The sequence below is a fragment of the Mercurialis annua genome, linkage group LG5 (genome assembly GCF_937616625.2).
Source record: "Mercurialis annua linkage group LG5, ddMerAnnu1.2, whole genome shotgun sequence".
In the NCBI taxonomy this organism is placed as follows: domain Eukaryota; kingdom Viridiplantae; phylum Streptophyta; class Magnoliopsida; order Malpighiales; family Euphorbiaceae; genus Mercurialis; species Mercurialis annua.
Window position 1 is genome coordinate 49,543,507 of NC_065574.1, and position 21,247 is coordinate 49,564,753.

General features: G+C 27.2%; 2 protein-coding genes across 2 annotated transcripts; one reads left to right on the forward strand and one right to left on the reverse strand.

Moving 5' to 3' along the window:
* The first annotated feature begins 6,298 nt into the window (after positions 1-6,298).
* On the forward strand, positions 6,299-9,135 carry LOC126682002 (uncharacterized). The gene is made up of 4 exons (XM_050377557.2): positions 6,299-6,931; positions 7,046-7,619; positions 7,893-8,506; positions 8,701-9,135. Exons 1-4 carry the CDS (start codon positions 6,299-6,301, stop codon positions 9,133-9,135), a joined length of 2,256 nt encoding a protein of 751 aa, XP_050233514.1.
* Positions 9,136-10,008: 873 nt separating this feature from the next.
* Positions 10,009-16,512, reverse strand: LOC126680484 (uncharacterized). Its single transcript, XM_050375612.2, has 13 exons — positions 16,050-16,512; positions 14,509-15,342; positions 14,119-14,430; positions 13,596-14,021; positions 13,050-13,130; positions 12,855-12,941; positions 12,466-12,681; positions 12,072-12,347; positions 11,883-11,984; positions 11,567-11,793; positions 11,375-11,498; positions 10,367-10,884; positions 10,009-10,278 (listed from the first exon to the last, which is right to left on the reverse strand). The coding sequence occupies exons 1-13, from the start codon at positions 16,434-16,436 to the stop codon at positions 10,122-10,124; spliced, it is 3,747 nt and encodes a 1,248-aa protein (XP_050231569.1). The 5' UTR covers positions 16,437-16,512; the 3' UTR covers positions 10,009-10,121.
* Between the last annotated feature and the right edge of the window lie 4,735 nt (positions 16,513-21,247).

Consider the following 21,247-nt stretch of genomic DNA (forward strand, 5'->3'; position numbering starts at 1 on the left):
TACACCGTTCATAACAAAATGAATGGTGTGGATTAAAAAGGTACAATTTTAATCAAATTAATTTACACTGATCATTTTATAATGAACGGGTAGAATGTGAATATGGACCCCCTTCAAATTCATATAAATTTGAGGGAATCTTAATCCTTTGACCTAAGCGTCTATTCAAATTGTGTGCAAATTTGAAATCAAAGCTTGTAGCTGTACAATATATCTCTCAAATTATGAAATTTCCATACTAAGCTAACCTCGTTCACATTATTTGCTAAAAGTACGGTATACATTATTCATACAATCTTCCTAAATTTATTTTCCAAGCAACAATTAATTATCCATAAGGACATTAATCATCTCAAAGAGCACTCATCCTTAGATACCCATGTGGCTTGTTTTGCAAATTATGAATAAAAATTTGACATTTACATAAAGAAATCATATATGATTTTGTCAAAAAGAAGCTATTTAAATTTACGCAATTTCCACATCTTTACCTCGACTCAAGCTCATCAAAGACAAAATCCAAATTTAGGAACATGGAAAAGGACTTGTTCAAAAAAAAAAAAAACAGAAAAAAAGGACATTATGATTGCAAGACATAATGCAGATAATTAAACACTTTTTAGCCTATAATAATGCACGTACTGAATTATGTTTTTTTTTTCTTTGATTCAAAACCACAAATCTTGGGGCTTAGATTATATTAATTTGTTAATAACTACTACAATTTCACACATAATATGTCCAAATAGGAACCATACTTATAAGATAAAAGTTCTGAGAATTCTAAGTTTTAAAAAAGAATTGTACTTCATTTAAAATTACACTGGCTAATTAGATAAAATATATAAATCCATCATTTTTTTATGAGTGATAAAATACCATTTAATATTTTATTATTTTAATTTATTTATTTTATAGATATATTCAATTCAAATGACAGAATATTTAATTCATAAATTTAAATTTCATAGAATTAAAATTTATTTACTAAATTTATAATTTCTAAAAAGTTCAGTCTCACACGTGCCTAAATATATTGACCCTTACTATGCTATCTTTATGTTTGGACCTAATTTTTTAAACCAATGTTTTATTTTTCTTTAAAATTCTCTTTTCATACAAGAAAAGGAGTGAACATCTTTGAAAAATGATACATGGGTCGTTGAGAAATTAAAAGGAAGTCTGAAGAATAAGTAGGAAAATTGAAGGAAAAGTTAATTAATTAGCTGTATCCTTTGAATAATTTTAGTCTATAAATTACTATTAATTTAACATAAAATGAAATGAAAACGCTATGTGATCAATTAAGGGAATGAACAATGATTGAAGAAAAAAAGGATCCCACCATATTGACTTTTTTAAGCTCAAGGCAATTGAATTAGGTAGAAAGTTTGAATAATTGTGTCGCTTTTGTTGATTGAAGACATTTCTGGGTTATCATGCAATTTTTATATAAAGTTTTTGGCTTTCTATTCGACCCCACGGTCCAAAATAACATGAAATGTTGTAAGAAATAATATCAGGATGTAAATAAATTGAAGTTTTGTGTTTTGGGGTTAATAAACTTTTAATTGGTATCTGAATTTTATATAAATAATAATATAATGCCTGAACAAAAATTTATATCAAACTGATAATGAACTTGTTAATTATAAATTAGCTGTTCTAGTCGGTTTATGCCGGAAAAATTGACATGACGTATAACGTGGCTAAAATATACAAGTGACTAACCGGCGTTTTTACCTGCTACTGAAACGAAACAGGTCGAAACAACTAATTTGTAATTATTTAACAAGTTCAGACATTATATTGATATAAATTTTTATTGAGATACTATATTTTTATTTTTTAAAAAATTCAAACACTAAAAATTTATTAATCCTTTTTTTTTAGACAGAAATAAATTGAAGTTAAACTATCCAATTCAACAATGTTAGAATGGCTGCAAGAATGGTTAAAAAATCTCCATCTAAGGATAAACTATAAACTTTATTTTTTTGACAAAAATGGTAATCAATTAACTCTTTAAATTTTTTATTGTAAGTTATCAATTACGGAGGCGAAATATAAATCTACAATTTCTCAACGCACATAGAAATGCATAGCAATTGTTGGAAAACTATTAAATTTAAAAAAGAAAATGCTTTGTCATGTGAAATAAAAATACGGAGAGTTTTGTGGTTTTCCCACATTGCTTAGGAAAATTCAACATATTTGATCTATAAGTTTTGTTTTTCTCATATAAGTTTGGGTACCGTTACATCCTTCCGTATTAGCCACACACACGTGCGTCGCCCTGGTCTGAGTTGGGTGGTTCGGTTCGGCTAGCATTTTATTTTTTAAATACAAAAGTATTATCATTTTATTTAATTCTTTTGTAGCTGTTTTGACTCTCTAATTTAACCTCCCCATATTTTTGACTGTTACTGTTTTCCTTCATTAATCAGAAAACATTTTTCTATATTACTTATTTAGAGTTAACTATACAAAATACAGCTAAAAGTCAAAATATTCTCAACATTACGCCCAACAATTTCAAAATTAAAAAATACAACATAAATTATCTAAATTAGAATTTTAACATTTTTCTTTTTAATTTTAGACTTTTCAAATTGCAGAGAAAAGAGTTCACGTGCTACATCAACAAACCCCAGTATATAAAAATTTCTTCTTTATCTAACCCAAAAAACAAAACATACCACTACACTACTAAATCAACTACTACAATTTTCAAATCAACAAACCCTAATTTGTTGAGTTTTTACATTACTAATCCAATATATATGATCTAAAAAATATAATTAAAGATTATTGTTAGATAATAAAATAAATTAATTATTATAAAAATTAAAAAAACTAAGTTAAAATAGAAAAAAATACAATACTTTTGATTAGTGAGTATAAATAATGATGGGTTTAGAAATTAAATGGTATTGGGTGATTAATTTAATGAATGAGATTCAATTTATGGTTTAAAATTTGGATAATTTTCTTTAGTGCAAAGAATAACCTAAGAAAAATAAAAGAAAAATGAAAAATAAATAAAAATAAAAATTGATAGTATATGGGTTCAATAGGAATTGAACCAGAGACCTTTTAAAGAAAACGTGAAGTCTTTAACCACTAAGCGAAATTGCTTTTGCTATTAATTATTGAACAAAGGGTCAACGCGCCCCCTGAACTTGTGGCACGGGGTCATCTAGCCCAATTTATACTTTTTTGAGCAACTAACCCCAAAATTCTTCATTTTTGGGTCAAATAACCCCATAATTAATATTTTTATTTTAAAAAACAGACTTAGGATAATTATATTGCAACAATTAGGGAAGTATCTAATTACGTTTTTGCATCCCTCACCTCCGATTTGTATTTTACGCGTTTTAAAAATACAATTATGGGGTTACTTGACCCGAAAATGAAGAGTTTTGGGGTTATTTGCTCAAAAAAGTATAAATTGGGTTAGATGATCCCATGACACAAGTTTAGGGGGCGCGTTGACCCTTTGTTCATTAATTATTACATAAACATTTATATATATATAATTGTAGCCCGGGCTATTGAAAGATGGTGTCCGGCGTACTGCATTTTACAGCCTGCAAATCAGCAATTTTCATCTACGTGTGGCCTCAACTCTGGAGATTGAAAGGAAGACGAGGACCAGTGGAGTGGCACCAGTCCCCAATTTTCACCAGCGAGGAGGGTCGGCCGACCCTCCTGACCCTTCCGTGGTTCCGCCACTGGGGCCCATAGTAGACTACTAACAAGTTAATAAATTTTAAATTACTGTATTGATTTACCATTTTAACTTCAGTAAAACCATGTGTATTATTTGGAGTGTTAATTTTTAGAAACATTAGTCCTTTTTGTTATTTTATCTTCCAAAAAAAATAAAACTTTAGCTTATTTTAGTTTAGACACTAAACCTTAAAATTACAAATAACATAAGATTGCTTAGTGATATAAGTCAAATTATGTATATCACTTAGATCTAGTCATGTCATATTTTCTTACATCAATAATAGATATTATAATATTTTATTTTAATTTTAATGCAAAAAATTGATTAATTACTCTTTGACAAGGAAAGATCTAGTTGTTGTATACACTAATTTGACGCAATATTCTTAAAAAAACTTTGTGTTGCTTATAATTTTAAAATTTAGTATTTAAATTAAAATAAACTAAAGTTCACTAATTCAAATGAAATAATATAAAAATTTAATGACTCTGAAGCTTTAATATCCATATTTTTAAGCACGCTGCCATCATTATTTTATTAATATGACAATGAAGTTAAACTAAATATAATTTATTTTTCTTTTTTAACTCATAAACAATTGAAAAATAGTTAAAAGTACTTTCTTGGTATATTTTTTTAGAAGGTTGAAATATAAATTAAACATAAGTTAAGATTTAAAATAAATAAAATATTTAAAACAAATCATACCCAATATTGTAATATTTTTTATATTGCTTGATTTAGTTTCATATTGAATAAAAAAGTTATATAACTCAAATAAAATTTCAGATCCAAATTCTAATATATATGAACGAATCCGAGAAACTTCCTCCATGATATTTTAAATATCTTATTTTTTTATTTTGAGATGTTTTATTTTTAAATGAATTTAATTTTTTTTACCATTTTCTTCTAGTTACTAATTAGTAAACAAATCTACTATCATTTATAAGGATAAGACATGATAAAAATATAATAATAATTTTTTTAATTTTTATGTAGAATGAAGTGTGATTTTCACAATGGGATGGAAAAAGTATATATAATGATTGAATTTCATATGGACAAAATATGAAGAAAAAATGACAACAAATGTTTTTTTTTGTATTATCATTTCTTTTCTGCTCATCTTGTAAGGATTTTTTTTTTTGAAAATTCAGATTGTATTTTATTTCATTAATTCTTGTATTTGTTTTTTCATTATAACATTAATGTGCATAAACTTTTGTAGGCCTAATTAAATGCTTAATTTACTAGAGAAAATTAGGAATTTACCTAAAATAAGAAAATAATATGATAAAATACCTCAACGCGGAAAAGATATTGAAATTACCTCAAAAATATATTACTTTTGACTTTTTACTCTCCGCATCTTTTTATTTAGGAATTTACTCCTCCTATATAATGATTACCTTTCTCCCAGCTGACAAATTCACTCACAACAACGAGACTTCTTTTTCTCTCTCTTCAAATTTCTCTCTCTGAAAGCTCGTCTTCAAACTCGTCTTCAAGCTCTCGATTTCAAGTTCGCGATTTCAAGTTCGCGATTTCAAGCTCTCAATTTCAAGTTCTCGATTTCAAGTTCACAATCTCAAATTCGCGATCTCAAGGTAAATAACTGTTTTTACCTATTTTTTTTAATTTTCAAAAAATAAATAAGCTGTTATCATTATAATATACGTATTATGATTATTATGATAATGTATTGATACTTTGGCGATAACTGGCTGAGAAGTAAAGTTTGATGTTATCATGCAAGTATATGTAATAAAACTTGTATCTGAATGTATTTTTCATAATATGATGATAATGTGCTGATACCTTGATGATAACTGCCTGAGAATTAAAGTTAGATGTTATCATGTAATTATATGTAATAATACTTCTATCTGAATGTATTTGTGATAACATGATGATAATGTGCTCAAAAAACTCCTATCTGAATGTATTTATGATAATATGATGATATTGTGCTCATACCTTGATGATAACTGCCTGAGAATTAAAGTTAGATGTTATCATGTAATTATATGTAATAATACTTCTATCTGTATGTATTTGTGATAACATGATGATAATGTGCTCAAAAAGCTCCTATCTGAATGTATTTATGATAATAATATGATAATGTGCTGATACCTTGATGATAACTGCCTGAGAATTAAAGTTAGATGTTATCATGTAATTATATGTAATAATACTTCTATCTGAATGTATTTGTGATAACATGATGATAATGTGCTCAAAAAAGCTCCTATCTGAATGTATTTATGATAATATGATGATAATGTGCTGATACCTTGATGATAAATGCCTGAGAATTAAAGTTAGATGTTATCATGTAATTATATGTAATAATAAAAGAATGTGTTAAAATATTTATCATAAAAGAATGTGTTAAAATATTATGATGATAATATGATGATAATTTGCTGATAATCTGCTGATAGATTACCTTGGTGATAACTGCTTTAGCTTGATGATAAAAAAAAGTATGATTATCATATTATTATCATATATTTATCATAAGCTAATCATATTTTTTATAACATGCAGAAAATGGAAAATATTCAAGTCTTAATGCAACATAATGGACAATGGAATGATGAAGGCAGATTTATTGACTTTCAAATAACAGGACTTTTATTGGAAATGGACTGCACATTCAAAGATTTTTATGAAATAGTATATCAACGTTTGCTTCTACAAGATAGTGCAGTACAGTTAGATATAAAATTTCTGATACGTGACAATTATCCTCCAATGAAAATTGAAGACGAAGGAAGTCTCAGATTCTATTTAGAGTTAAAGAAGAATGAAAATAATTTCACAAAATATCCAATTTGTGTTGTTATTAATAAAATAGAATCTAGGCAGTTAATGGAGTCATCGTCATCATCAGCTGCAAACAAAGAAAACAGTTCAAGTTTTGTTTATGAAGACAATACATCACTGCTCTATGATCAATCATATGGATCAAAAGAAATATCTAACACAACTATGGATATGATTGAATATGCAAACCTCCTATGCGACCTTCAAGAAAATCTTCCAGAACATGATTTTGAAGAAGATATTGCTCCAAACATACAAGTAAATCAGAAAATAGAAGAAGGAGGGATATTCATAGACAAAGAGACACTAATAACAGATATGAGTCTGTACGGATTAGCAGACCATTTTCAATACAAGGTAACATTATATTATATCCTTTTATTTTAATCTTTTTTTTTTAAATACAATGATCTGTTTATCTTTTCTATTATCATGTCACTAATTATCATACACATATCATAAATGATACAGGTTGTAAAATCCTGCACAAGACAGTACCGGTTAAAATGCATCGATGATTATTGTGAATGGAAATTTTATGCATCAAGAATTGGACATACCAAAATGTTTCAGGTGCGAACATTCAGTAATAGTCATACATGTTCATTGGAGGTTAGAATGGGGGAAAACAAATATGTCAGCTCAAGAACAATAGCAAAAATCATAAAACCAAATTTGTTGGATGTCAAGACAATTTATACACCTAATGACATAATCAGAGATATGAGAAATGATTATCGCATTAAGTTGGATTACTGGAAGGCTTGGAAATGTAGAGAAATAGCAATGGAGCTTCTAAGAGGAAAACCAGAAAATTCATTTGCTCAACTATCAAGATACTTTTACATGATACAGCAAACAAATCCAGGTTCAGTTGTAATGTTGAAAAAAGATGAGAATAATTCATTTCTCTATGCTTTCATGTCACTGAAGGCATCAATTAGTGGATGGAATCACTGTATTCCTATTATGATTGTGGATGGAACCTTTTTGAAAGGACCATATGGAGGTACTCTTTTTTCAGCTTCAACGCATGACGCAGCTGGTAAGCAAATAATACTTATAATCAAATTATTCATGACTTTATCATTACATTATCATAATTATTTCATCCTATAATCTTCTGATGATAATAGAATTAGATAGGATTATCATAATATTATCACGGTATATTTACATTATCACACAATTATCATCTACTTATCATAGCATTATCATTATCATAATATTATCATATCATTATCATAATATTGGAATAGCATTATCATTATCTTATTTTATTACATATATTAATTTAATATCATATTATATATTGCAGGAAAAATATTCCCCCTTGCATTTGCAGTTACTGATTCAGAAAATGATGCATCATGGAATTGGTTTTTCACTAACATCAAATCTGTGTTTGGTGTAAGAGAGGAAATGTGTATAATTTCAGACAGACACGACAGCATAAAAAAAGCAATAGAGAGTGTTTTTGAAGGAGAAGTTCAACATGACATTTGCATTTTTCATTTACTGAATAATGTGAAATACAAATTCAAGAAACAGCACAAGAAAATTAAAGATCTCTTCATGGCAGCTGCAAGATCTTATACAAAAACAGAGTTCAAAATACATATGGACGAACTACACAATATCAGTCCAAAACTTACAGAATATCTCATTGGGGTTGGATTGAAAAAGTGGGCAGTATCACATTCTGTGAACAAAAGGTACAATATTTTGACATCTAATACAGCAGAGTCATTTAATGCAGCAGTTAACAGAGCAAGAGAATTACCAGTTACAATGCTTATGGAATACTTAAGGAACTTGGTTCAAAGATGGAGCTGCAAAAACAAAAATCTTGCTAAAGGAACTTTCACAAAGTTGTCAACTAAATATGAAACTATTCTCAGGGAAAAATACTTAGAATCAATGGAACTCAAGGTAAATCATAAATTAGCTTAAATTCTTCGTTATCATCTTAATATCATAATATCATAAACATTATCATCTGACTATCCAAAGCTTATCATCTGACTATCCAAAGCTTATCATCTGACTATCATAAACTTATCATCTGACTATCATAACATTATCATTGATTTATCATATGTTGAATTTTATCTTCTGGTCATCAGGTTGATGGAACTTCAGATGAATACATATTCAGTGTGATTGACTTGGGAAGTACTTTTACTGTTAACATGAAGGATAGAACTTGCACATGCAACAAATTTCAAGTAGATATGCTTCCTTGTAGGCATGCTTCTGCTGTATGCTATGACAAGCATCAAGACCCACATGAATACTGCTCAAATTACTTCACAAATGAAAAGATGCTTGCTACATATGAAGAAGTTGTATACCCTGTAAATAAAGAAGACACATGGGATATACCTACTGAAGTAGAAAATTATATTGTCTTACCTCCTGTTGGCAGAATTAAAGCAGGAAGGCCAAAGAAGAGAAGAATAAAAGGAGTAGTAGAACATCAGACACAGAACAGGTGTACAAGGTGTCAAGCTTATGGACATAATCGTAAAACTTGTAGGAATATGCCAAAAAATAAATAGAACTGCTATTATGTAAAGATTTGAAAGATTTGAACTGCTATTATGTAATTGAAATATTCCATTTCATTTTGTCATTTAATAAAATTTTAACAATTCAAAAATTATTATCATACACTTTTCATTTGTAAAATTGTTTGGAGTAGTAATCTGTAAGAAAATCTTAAAATTATCATAATAATAAATGATGAATATTCTGATTATCATATACTTGTCATTTAATTATCATACACTTATCATGAATTTGGAATAATAATCTGTCAAAAGTTTTAAAAATATGTTATCATATGCTTATCATATGTTATCATATGCTTATCATATTATAATATACTTTTTAAAAATATGTTAGCATATCCTTATCATGAACTTATCATACACTTATCATGTCAATATCATGAACTTATCATACACTTACTCATGTTAATATCATATAATTCTCACATGATTATCATAAACTTTTCATTTGATTGTCATACTGATTATCATACACTTATCATAAATTATTATCATACACTTTTCATTTAGTTATCATTTTAGCTATACTTCCATAATTATATATCAGAAATTTAAACAAGAAATTAATTGACATAATAGCATCAGCAACATTCAAAAATCATTATAATAAACAAACTATCTTGTTTTGCTAACATACATGAAAGATTAACATTAAAAAAATATTCAATATGAAGACAATCCTGAATACTCTTCACTTCATTCAAATCTCTTGTATCACATCCTTAGCATATAGTAATCTGTAAAAACAATAATTACAGGTTCAAATATACTAATTATAATATATGCTGTACTTCATATTATCATATAACTATCATGAAAGTAGTCATATAAGAGAAATATAATTATCATACACTTATCATATCATAATAAAATCAAATCCTTCCTTAATAGTATTTACAAAAAAAAAATTGTCAAACATTACTAAAACTGTAAAAACAAATCAACAAATGTACAACAAAAACAAAAATTACAATTCAATCAGATACATAACCACTCTTGTTCTTCCACCTACCATACATGAAAAGATTAACTGCATATCTGTTACGTATTTGTTTAATACGAAGAGCCTTCGGAATACGCTTCCCTTCAATCAAATATTCGGCAAAAGCAGTAGCATACACACCACAATCTCTGCATGTATTTTAAAACACAATATAAGTATCTAATTAAACTTAATAAATAAAAAACAAAACAGAACTTAAAAATCAAAGAATCTTACGAATTTTCTTGAACAGGAAGGTCATCCATAAAAGCTACAGCAAATGGATCAGTTGTTTTCTTGCCAACATAATAAACTGAGTTGAAGTTGATATCAGTACGATCGTAAAATCCAACATAGTTCAAAATTAATGGCAGTAACGTTGAATATGCAGTCATAGCTTCGCGTACAGGCTCATCATATAGCAGATTCCTAGAAGAATTATACACATAGAAGCATCTTTCATCAAAACTCAGCTTGGCAAGAATAAAATGATCTTTAAATTCGCCATCAATTTTAAGATGAACTGAAAAAAGTATGAACTTCAGATCGCCCCATGCCCTCTTATAAAGTCCATCCTCTCCAACTATAAAATTATATATTGCATCAAACTGAGGCAGATCAGTGACATTTTGATTCTCGAGGTAGAGTCGATATCCATTCTGCACATACTGATCAAACCAATTTCCACAAACACTATAGCTGTTGTTCAGAAAAATACACTTCTTTCGCAGGTACGTAAACAGACAATCAATATGCTGAAACAGAAAAACAAACAAACAAATTGAATATAAAGATAATTATAACAATACCATAAAACTAAATAACAGTACATATTTCTTAACATGATATTATCATAAACCTATAAGTAATATTATCATAAACTTATCATAAAACAGAAGTATATTAACAATAAAAATCACAAAAAATATTTAGTATCATAACCTTATCACCATATTATCAATAAACATAATAATGGTTGAATTCACCAAATATATTACATTATCATAGCCCAATTACAACATTATCATGATATTATCATAAACTTATCATAAAACAGAAGTATGATAACATTAAAAATAAAATCACAAAAATATTTAGTATCAGAACATTATCATCATATTATCAAATAAACATAATAATGATTGAATTCACCAAATATATTACATTATCATAACCCAATCATAAAAATATCATGTAGTTATCAAATATATACAAATAATAATAAGTTGAATAAATGTTACTTACACTCGATTCCAAATAACCACCAGGTGTATTCAAAATATGGAAGAAATCTTTTACAGTAATTTCCTCTCCACCAAGCCTAAATCCTGGGCGTAATATCTTTTCTCTTGGATAGTAAATTTCATTGCTGGAAAATACAAAGTTAGTATTTAAAGCAATTAAACAAATCAAAAACATGATAACAAAAAAACTTACGTTGGATGTTTTCTCCTATACGTGTTAGTTTCAATCCAGTCATTAAACTCAGAAAGCCAAAATTGGTTGCACATATCATGAACACTTTCCATCAACAAAGGACAATGATTTGTAAAAGTGATCCCCATTGATTTAACTTTATCTGCCGAGTCTAAATTCCTTATTCGCTCAATCAATGCAAATTTAGCCGGTACATCAACCTGAACTGCTTTCCTTTTAAAAACAAGCTGTTACAATAAAACAGTAATAAATTATAAATAAAATAAATAAAAAGAATGCCATAATTAAATAGTTGTAATAAAATAAAATATATTACTTTTGGTCTACTTTTTCCAACAGGAACTGTGTCGTCATTTTTATCTGCAATTTTAGGTGAAACAGGCTTTACAGCTAAAACAGCCGATTCATTCAACTTTTCCTACATAAAATAACAGAACACACAGTAAAAACACAACTTAACAAAAACAAAAACAAACTAACAAAACTAAGTTCATTTTATAAATACCTCAGTTGGAATATAAACAGACAACGAAGCAACAATATTTGATACATCTGACTCCGCAGCAGCAAGATCAACTATCTCATCAGATTCATTTACCTTCTCTAAATGAATCTTATTAGAAGGAACAGCCAAATCAACCTTTTCAGAATTAGCATCAACTGGAGTTAGCAAAAACTCATCGCTACAAACATCAGCAAGCTTGTCAACTTCATCTTGCACCAATTGATCTAACATAGTTGGTTTAGGAGTATCAACTTCAGAAGCATCCTTATTGACATTCTGTAAAATCACAAAAATATAATTATCATCATATTATCATCATATTATCAGCATATTATTATATCAAATAAAACAGTCATAATAAACATTATCAGAAATTTATATAACATGATTATACCTCAGTACAAGAATCTTTTAATCCCACTTCAATTCCTCTACCAACTAAATCAAAGCCGGATTGATCACCAACTTCATCAAAATAACCATCTTGTTCCACAAACAATTCAAATCCAGGTTGTTTTCCATAAACCTTCCTCACACCTCTACTACACGTAGGAATAGACACAACATCGCCAGAAACAGGTGTGACTACATCATTAACCTCAGAATCAATCTGTACACAGACATAATTTATCAAAAATATTGAACAAATATAATAATATTATCATCATATTATCAACACATTATATTATCATACATTTATCATCTAAAATACTCTTGTATGATAATATATTATCATATTATCATCATATTATCATCACATTATATGTCCATAGAAAATATTACCTTCGCACTCTCTAATGCAGAAACGTGCTCTTCATTCAATTTATCATCAGCAGCAGGTTTGATCTGATCATTACCCTCAGCATCAATCTATTAAACAGAAATTTTATTGCAACGTCAAACAAACAGCAGCATCATAATAATAACAATAACACTAAAACGAATATTAAAAACACAAGATTAAAATAAAAAATTTACAATTCTGCTCTCTAGTACAGCAACATGATCAGTGTTGGCTTGATCATCAGCAACATGCTCAGCATTGTATTTAACAATAGTCTGTAATCAGAGACAAAACAATAAAAATATTAATCAAACAAACATTATTATCATATTATCATGGTATTATCATAATCATATTATCATAAAACTTTTTAACACTATAAGTCATTATTATTATATTATCATGACATTATCATGATATTATCATGATATTATCATGTTATTATCATGATATTATCATGATAATATAATGCAATCTCAAAATCAGAAACATAATAAGCATTGGATTTAACAATAGTCTGTAATCAGAAACAAAACAAAAAAAAATTAATCAAACAAACATTATCATCATATTATCATGGTATTATCATAATCATATTATGATAAACTTATTAACACTACAAAGACATTATCATTATATTATCATGATATTATCATGTAATTATCAGATATTATCATGTTATTATCAACTATTATAATGATAATATACTGATAAAATAATGAAAAAAACATAAAATTTACCTTTCCACTCTCTGAATAATAAACTTTCTGCACATTCTCACTTTCATGTTCGCTGTATTCATCAGAAGAAGTATCAATGTTACTCTCATCACCATAATCTTTCTCATTTCTAATAGGATACTCAACAGAATCATCCTTTTCAAACTTGTCCTCAGCAGACTTCTCATTTTTACTCTCTTCCTCAGCCATTTTAGTCACATCTTCAGCAGGTTTATCATTTTTAACCTCTTCCTCAGCCAATGTAGTCACATCCTCAGCCAATGTAGTCACATCCTCAGCAGACTCAGCATCTTCCCTCTCATCATCGACAGATTTAGTATTTCTAATCTTTTCTTCAGCATAATTGCAACTTTCAGTCTCTTCATCGGAAGAGTTGTCTTCTTCATGACGATCAGAAGAGTGAACCTCATTATCAACATTATCAGACTACACATAAAATGACAAAACTTGTTAAAGTTATATTTAAAATGAAAACATAATATTATCATAAATTTATCATTTAAAACAACGCATAAGCACGTACCTTTACAGATTTATCATTGAAAATGTCAGCTAATTGATTAGTTTCAAAGCTCTCTATGCAATCATAAATCTGTTTTCTGACACCTAACTCCATATCAGAATACTCAATACCACTATCAAAGACCAAATCTTTCAATTCATTAACAAACTTCAAGCAAGCAGACTTCGCCACTTCAAAAGTACCATCACCCTCAGTATTAACAGCAGCAGCAGCTTCCTCTTCTTTAAAGACATAATCTTGATCATTCAGTCCAGACACAATATTTTCACTTAATTCATAAGCAGTGGCTTTAATGTTTGAACTTGATATAACCTACAATATACAATAAAAAATCACTAACTAACAGTACACAAAATTAATCAAAATTATAATAAAACAAGATATTTATACCTTTTCATTTGGATCATCAAAAACTTTGAAATCAAAGTTTTGAATCTTTCTCATATCCTTCGGACTCCAACGCATAAACCGAGGATACGCAGCAGCATTATTCAACGAACACAAAAAAGCAGGCACAGTAGTCAGAGTTTCATAGAACCAAAATTGAATGGCATAGGGAAAGCCATACAATCGATAAAATGTAGCTTGTTTTGATGCCTGCAACAAGGTCCAAAGCTTGTTCTTGGTAGACTGAACAAATAAATCAAAAGAATATTTTCCCCATGGAAAATCATCAAAATCAGGGCAGTCCAGTAGATGAATAAATCGGCTGTCGATCAATGTATTATCAAGGCTACCCAACAGAAAACACTGAACAAAATACAGCTTCGCGAACTTTACAGCATCATCATCATTCTCCCACACCGCATCTTTAAATTTCGATTCAATAACAGAACGACTAATCTTATTATCATCATTAAAAAATTTATCAAAAAAAGTTCCACCAGTGAAATAGTCAGAAAACCTGGACTCGTCCCCACCGCACACAAGACCGCTCACCAATCCAAACTCATACAAACTGAAACGCAAGTTTTGCCCACCATAGTAAAACCACAGCTCATCAATATTTGGATGATGGACTTCCCTTAGCAGTATGGAATGTATAAGCCTAAGACTCAATACATCTTTTCCAATATCCAAATACAAACCAAACCTACTGCTCTTAAATGTAGACAGCTGATCAGAACTAAGCTTCGATTTAATATTTTTTATCACATCAAAAGAACAAGCCTTGCCAACTTTCCCAACAAACCGGAGATTCGGAGCAATTAAAAGATCAAAGTTCTACAATAAACAAATAATATATACACAGGTCAGTTACATTATCATAGTATAATCATAACAATACAGTTATATAATGATCACATTATCATACATTTATCATAGTATATTTACATTATCATACAATTATAATTAGATTATCATTTTTATAAATCAGAAAACTATACCAGAAAACACATATTATCATAACAGTATCATCAACTTATATAACAAAATAAAAAACTGTAATTAGAGTAGAACATGTATTATCATATCATTATCATACAAAATTATATTAACATAACAAATCTGATTATCAATCAAAAATCAAAAAAACGTATTATTTTTACATTATCATACAATTATCATATTATATTTACATTATCATACAATTATAATTAGATTATCATTTTTATAAATCAGAAAACTATACCAGAAAACACATATTATCATAACAGTATCATCAACTTATATAACAAAATAAAAAACTGTAATTAGAGTATAACATGTATTATCATATCATTATCATACAAAATTATATTAACATAACAAATCTGATTATCAATCAAAAATAAAAAAAACGTATTATTTTTACATTATCATACAATTATCATAAAAAATTATATTACTACAATCGACTAACAAAACAAAATATTATAATATCATCATATTATCAACTACTATAAACAACATTATCATAAAAGTATCACAACTTATATACAATTTTATACCTGAATAGAATCATTTTTATTCAGATTATCACTTCCAAGCCTTCTCATCTTAATGTCTCTTTTAACCACAACAGGTTCTGCTTTCCTTTTACCACATACAGATTTTTTAACTGCTCTCCTCTTCATTCTTGATTTTTTCTCAGTCTTACAAACAGGAACTTCAACTGCATGTAACATTTTGATTCTTAAACTTTTTCGAACTGGAGAATTAGCGACATTCTCCACTTCATTATCAACAGTGACAGGAGAATTAACGACATTCTCCACTTCATTATCAACAGTTACAGGAGAATTAGCGACATTATCCACTTCATTATCAACAGTGACAGGCCTTTTCATTTGTCTAATGATTTGAGTTACTGTTTTATTCAAATCGGAATCACTCATGATGTCAAATTAACTGAAAATAAAACACAAATCAGTTATAATCAACACAATACAAAGAGAAAATCAACAAATATGAACAAACAATTGAAAAGTTTAAATAAAATATAAAAAAAAAATGCATAAAAAACCTAAAAAACGATTACAGACAAATTAATTGAAAAATGTAAACATTACTCACCAAACGCACTGATAAGATTCAGAAAACACAGATATATCAATGAGAACCAGAAACGAATAATCAAAATCGATGAAGAAAAGAAGAAAATGGAAGACGAAGAAACGGCAATAAAGCGAGGACTGAAAGAGAATGAAAGAGAATGAAAGAAAAGAGAGGGAAGAGTGATAACTGCTCACGGAGTAAAAACATAAATATTTGAAAACTGGGAGTATAAACATAAATGGGCTGGGTCATTAAAATAAAAAAAACCGCCCATGTAGGTAAAGACATATATGTCCATAAAATAGAGAGTAATTTCAGAATCTTTTAATAACTGAGGTATAATCTGTAAATATTTATAAAAAGAGAGTATTTTTCCTAATTTTCTCAATTTACTACTGTTTGTTGTTTTACGTAAGTCTAAATTCATTAAAAGAAAGTAGAATTTTTAAAATGAAAAAGAGGAGTATACTGGATGATCGAAGAAGTAGGACTCACAATTACTGACTTTTAATCCTCGAAGATTGGAATTAGTAGGCAGTTTAATATCTATATATTATATAATTGAGAGGACCAACGGAGCCCTCTCATTCATTCTCACCAAATAGCCCTCTCATTCATTCTCACCAAATAGAGCATTCTGGTAGTTTCCAATTTTTTTAAACTACCTATATTATTTTAATTGATTGAAATGTTTATTTATAGTTATTTAAGCTTTTTAATTTAAGTCCAACTCCTAAACCCAAATAGAAATTTAAAACCTAGAAAGCAACCCATGATTTTAAAAAATTATATAATTGAGAGGACCAACGGAGCCCTCTCATTCATTCTCACCAAATAGAGCATTCTGGTAGTTTCCAATTTTTTTAAACTACCTATATTATTTTAATTGATTGAAATGTTTATTTATAGTTATTTAAGCTTTTTAATTTAAGTCCAACTCCTAAACCCAAATAGAAATTTAAAACCTAGAAAGCAACCCATGATTTTAAAAAATTCAAAATTTATCAAACAAAAACCGTGCTTATATAAACATCTTTTATATAAACATTATTGTGTTCTTATTGGCTGTTCATGTTTTCCAGCTTTATTGGAACACATATTTTTCTTCTTAGGGTATGATAGCTTATTATATATTCGCATACATATTGATTTGATTTTTAGAAACTAAATGAGTCAATGTTTGCTGGCAATAGAAAGGTTTCCTTTAATTAATTCTTACTTTCATATTATTTTTTTCATTAATTTTTATGTATCTATATTCATGAGCTATGTTTCATAGGAAAAACAGTATATTAGAAATACAGTGAAGACGAAATTTTAAGGGAACAAATAATGCTTAGAAATTTTAAAGCTTGAATTTATCAAAATATTAGCAATGTCAAATTTTATCCTTAATTTTTATTATATTATTATGTTTTTAATAGATCAATTGCTCAATTTTAATTTAATTTTTGATTTTTATAATAATTGATTTATGATAATTTTTATCAATACATATTCTACATTTGATAATAAAAACATTAGTAGATGTGCAAATTGAATTTTTCTCAAATTTATTACAGATTATTGATTATGTGCTAAGCTGATATTATTCATAAAAATTGTCTTTTTTTTAACTTTCTTTTCTCTTTTACGAGAGATAGTTGATTTATATTGTTTATTAATAGTAGTATTAGTATTAAGAGGATTGCTTATCTAGACACAAGAACTCTACTATTTGTCTTAGTATCAGGAAAAATGCTTTTTGAGACACAAAACTCTTCTATTTATCTAGATCGGGACTTTGTATTTTATTGTTTCTTACTAATAGTAGTATTTAGTATTAGGAGAATAGCTTATCTAGACACAAGAACTACTATTTTTTAATATTAAGAAAATTGCCTTTTTAGGCATAAAACACTTCTATTTGTCTACATCGGGTCTTTGTATTTTATTATTTTAATTGATGATTAATTAAACTTCCTTTAGTATCACTATAATTTAACTAATAAGTTTGTAACTACAGGAGTGCTAATTTTTAGAATCGATTCTGATTCAAAGTTTATAAAAGATTGAAATCTTTCAAAATGTTGAGTCAAATAGTGGTCGTTTGGTGAGTTAATATGCATTGCTATAGTAACAATTTGATCAATTTTAATTAGTGTATGTTTACGGAATCTTCATGCTCATATGCTTCTCTTAAAATTATGGTTTTTCATAATCATTTTACCACATATTTAGGTTTTATATTTGGGTTTTTCTAAACACATGTTATTATGTTGAGCGAAAAATATCACTATGTTTTGTTTATACACGTGTTTATCCATTCCTTTACTAATTTTTTCCTTTTAAAAACTCTTTTAATATTGAATATGTTTTTATAATAATTGGACCATTTTCTTAAATTTTCTATCTTTTTGTGAATGTTATATTTAAATTGTAAAATCTCTAATATTATCTTTTAAAAAATTACTACAAAAAGTGGCAAAATCAAACATGACTTATTTATAAATTTTAAAATTTACATAAGTAAAATTAATAAATTATTTGCCATTGTAAAAAATTTTAATCTAATCAATTATTTTCTTGTACGGATCATTCAATTTGTATGTTGCAACATAAAAATAAAATTATACAAAGAATTTCAACATCAAGTTTTTTTTAATTTTTTTTATTTAATGTTAAAAATGTATATATATATATATATATATTAAAATACAAAAAAAATTAAATAATGCTCAATTTATTATCGAAATTTATCAACATTATCTTGCAAAAAAATTAGTATAACAACTCTATGATCTAAAGAGTTTTATAAAAAAAGGAATAAAAATGAATGTCTACATGTTATCGAGCACATGTTTAATAATAGAAAAGCGACATTATTATACCAACAATTATAAAAAAATTCATATCACAAAAGTAAATTTGATGAATATATATCGTATCAAAAATAGTGACTAAACCTCATTATTTACAAGAGTTTACGGTATGCAAACTTGCAAAAAAAATCGAAGAAAATCATTGGAGAAATTAAAAAAAAAGTCAATTCAAGGAATTTATAAAAATATAAAATGCAAAAAATATGCCATACACATCCAATGTCTTTAAATAATTAATTACTAGAATTATTATAATAGATTTTTATTTTAACTTATCAATTCATAAATTATAAATTATCAATTTTAGTTTTGTTTAAAAATTTATTATTTCAATTAGATATTAATTAGATTTTGCGCAATTGCGCGGGTTTACGACTAGTTAGTATAATATTTGAGGGCAAATTTGTTGCATTGATCATGCACGTAAAATAGCCGCCACATTCAAGGTTTCTTCTTCTTCTTATTATCACCGTCATATATATTACGATGAGGAGAATAAATTGAACCCTTAATATGGCTAAAAAGTTGAGTTGTGATCTTTGAAAATCGTTCTAAAAGTAACCAAAAATCAAAGTGGTAGATAGCTAAATTCCATCTCTTTCAGATGTTATAATTAATATTTTGGTCTTTTTCCGTTTAAAAATTAAATAATATGATTGTTCATTTTTATTTTCGTCAACGATTTAACTGCTCCGTCTATTTTTTATATTGGTCAATCGAGTCAAAAGATCAAATTAAGCTTTTTCACTTTTGTCCTTAAATTTATATCTTTGATATTTTTAAACAGAAATTAGATTATTATAAGATTTACTAAGTTAATGGCTTCAATTTTATTATTAATATTATAAAAAATACATTTTTTAGTTTTTTAGTTCTAAAAACTAAATTAAGTAAAAAAATAAAATAAAAAGATAATTTTCTAAAATTAAAAATAAGAAAAAAATAAAAATTAAATTTATTAAGCCGAAAATTTCATAATGTATCATTTTTATTTATATTTGTATCAAAAATAAATTTAAGAACTAAATTGAAATTTAAGTCTTCTTAATTAAGTATTTTGTCTGAGTTGACCAACATCAAAAATGGATGAATGAACTAAACTGTTGACGGAAACAAAAATGGTCATGCTATATCATTTGATCTTCAAACAGGAAGGAGAAAAGTGTGGATTATGATATATATAAAAGTGTTTTATAGTATTTTTTTATAAAATAATAAGAATACAGTAAATTTATAATAGTGAGGATTCCATCACTTAAATAATTAATTTTTTTTATTCATGATTGGATCTATATTTATTGTAGATGCATCTTTTAATTATCTATAATTAATTATTTTCGCTTATCTATCCGAAATTTTTTGTCCTTATTTTGAATTTTTCCATTGTTTGTTTTAACGTCTAATTTCAAAAACCGTTCCAATATTATCTATTCATATTTAATCAAATTTATATTTCAAAAGAGTGTTGATGTTGAGCGGCAATTGAATGTTTAGTTCTAGTTGCATTTAAGAAGAGTGTAAAATTATCTCTCGTTGTTAAAAAAAAAATTAAAAAATTATCTCTAGTTTTGTTGGTCATGCTCAAATCTAAATTCACCGAAGATGCATATAAGATATTGCATCCTAATGTATTTATAATTAATTACTCTCGATTTTTTTATTTTTAAAAAAAGGGAGAGCTTATGAGATAAAATAACTATACATATTTAGGGAAAAGGGCCATATATATTGTAAGTACTTATAGTTTTAATTATTGTACAAAATAAATATTTTTTATTAAAAACAATTGG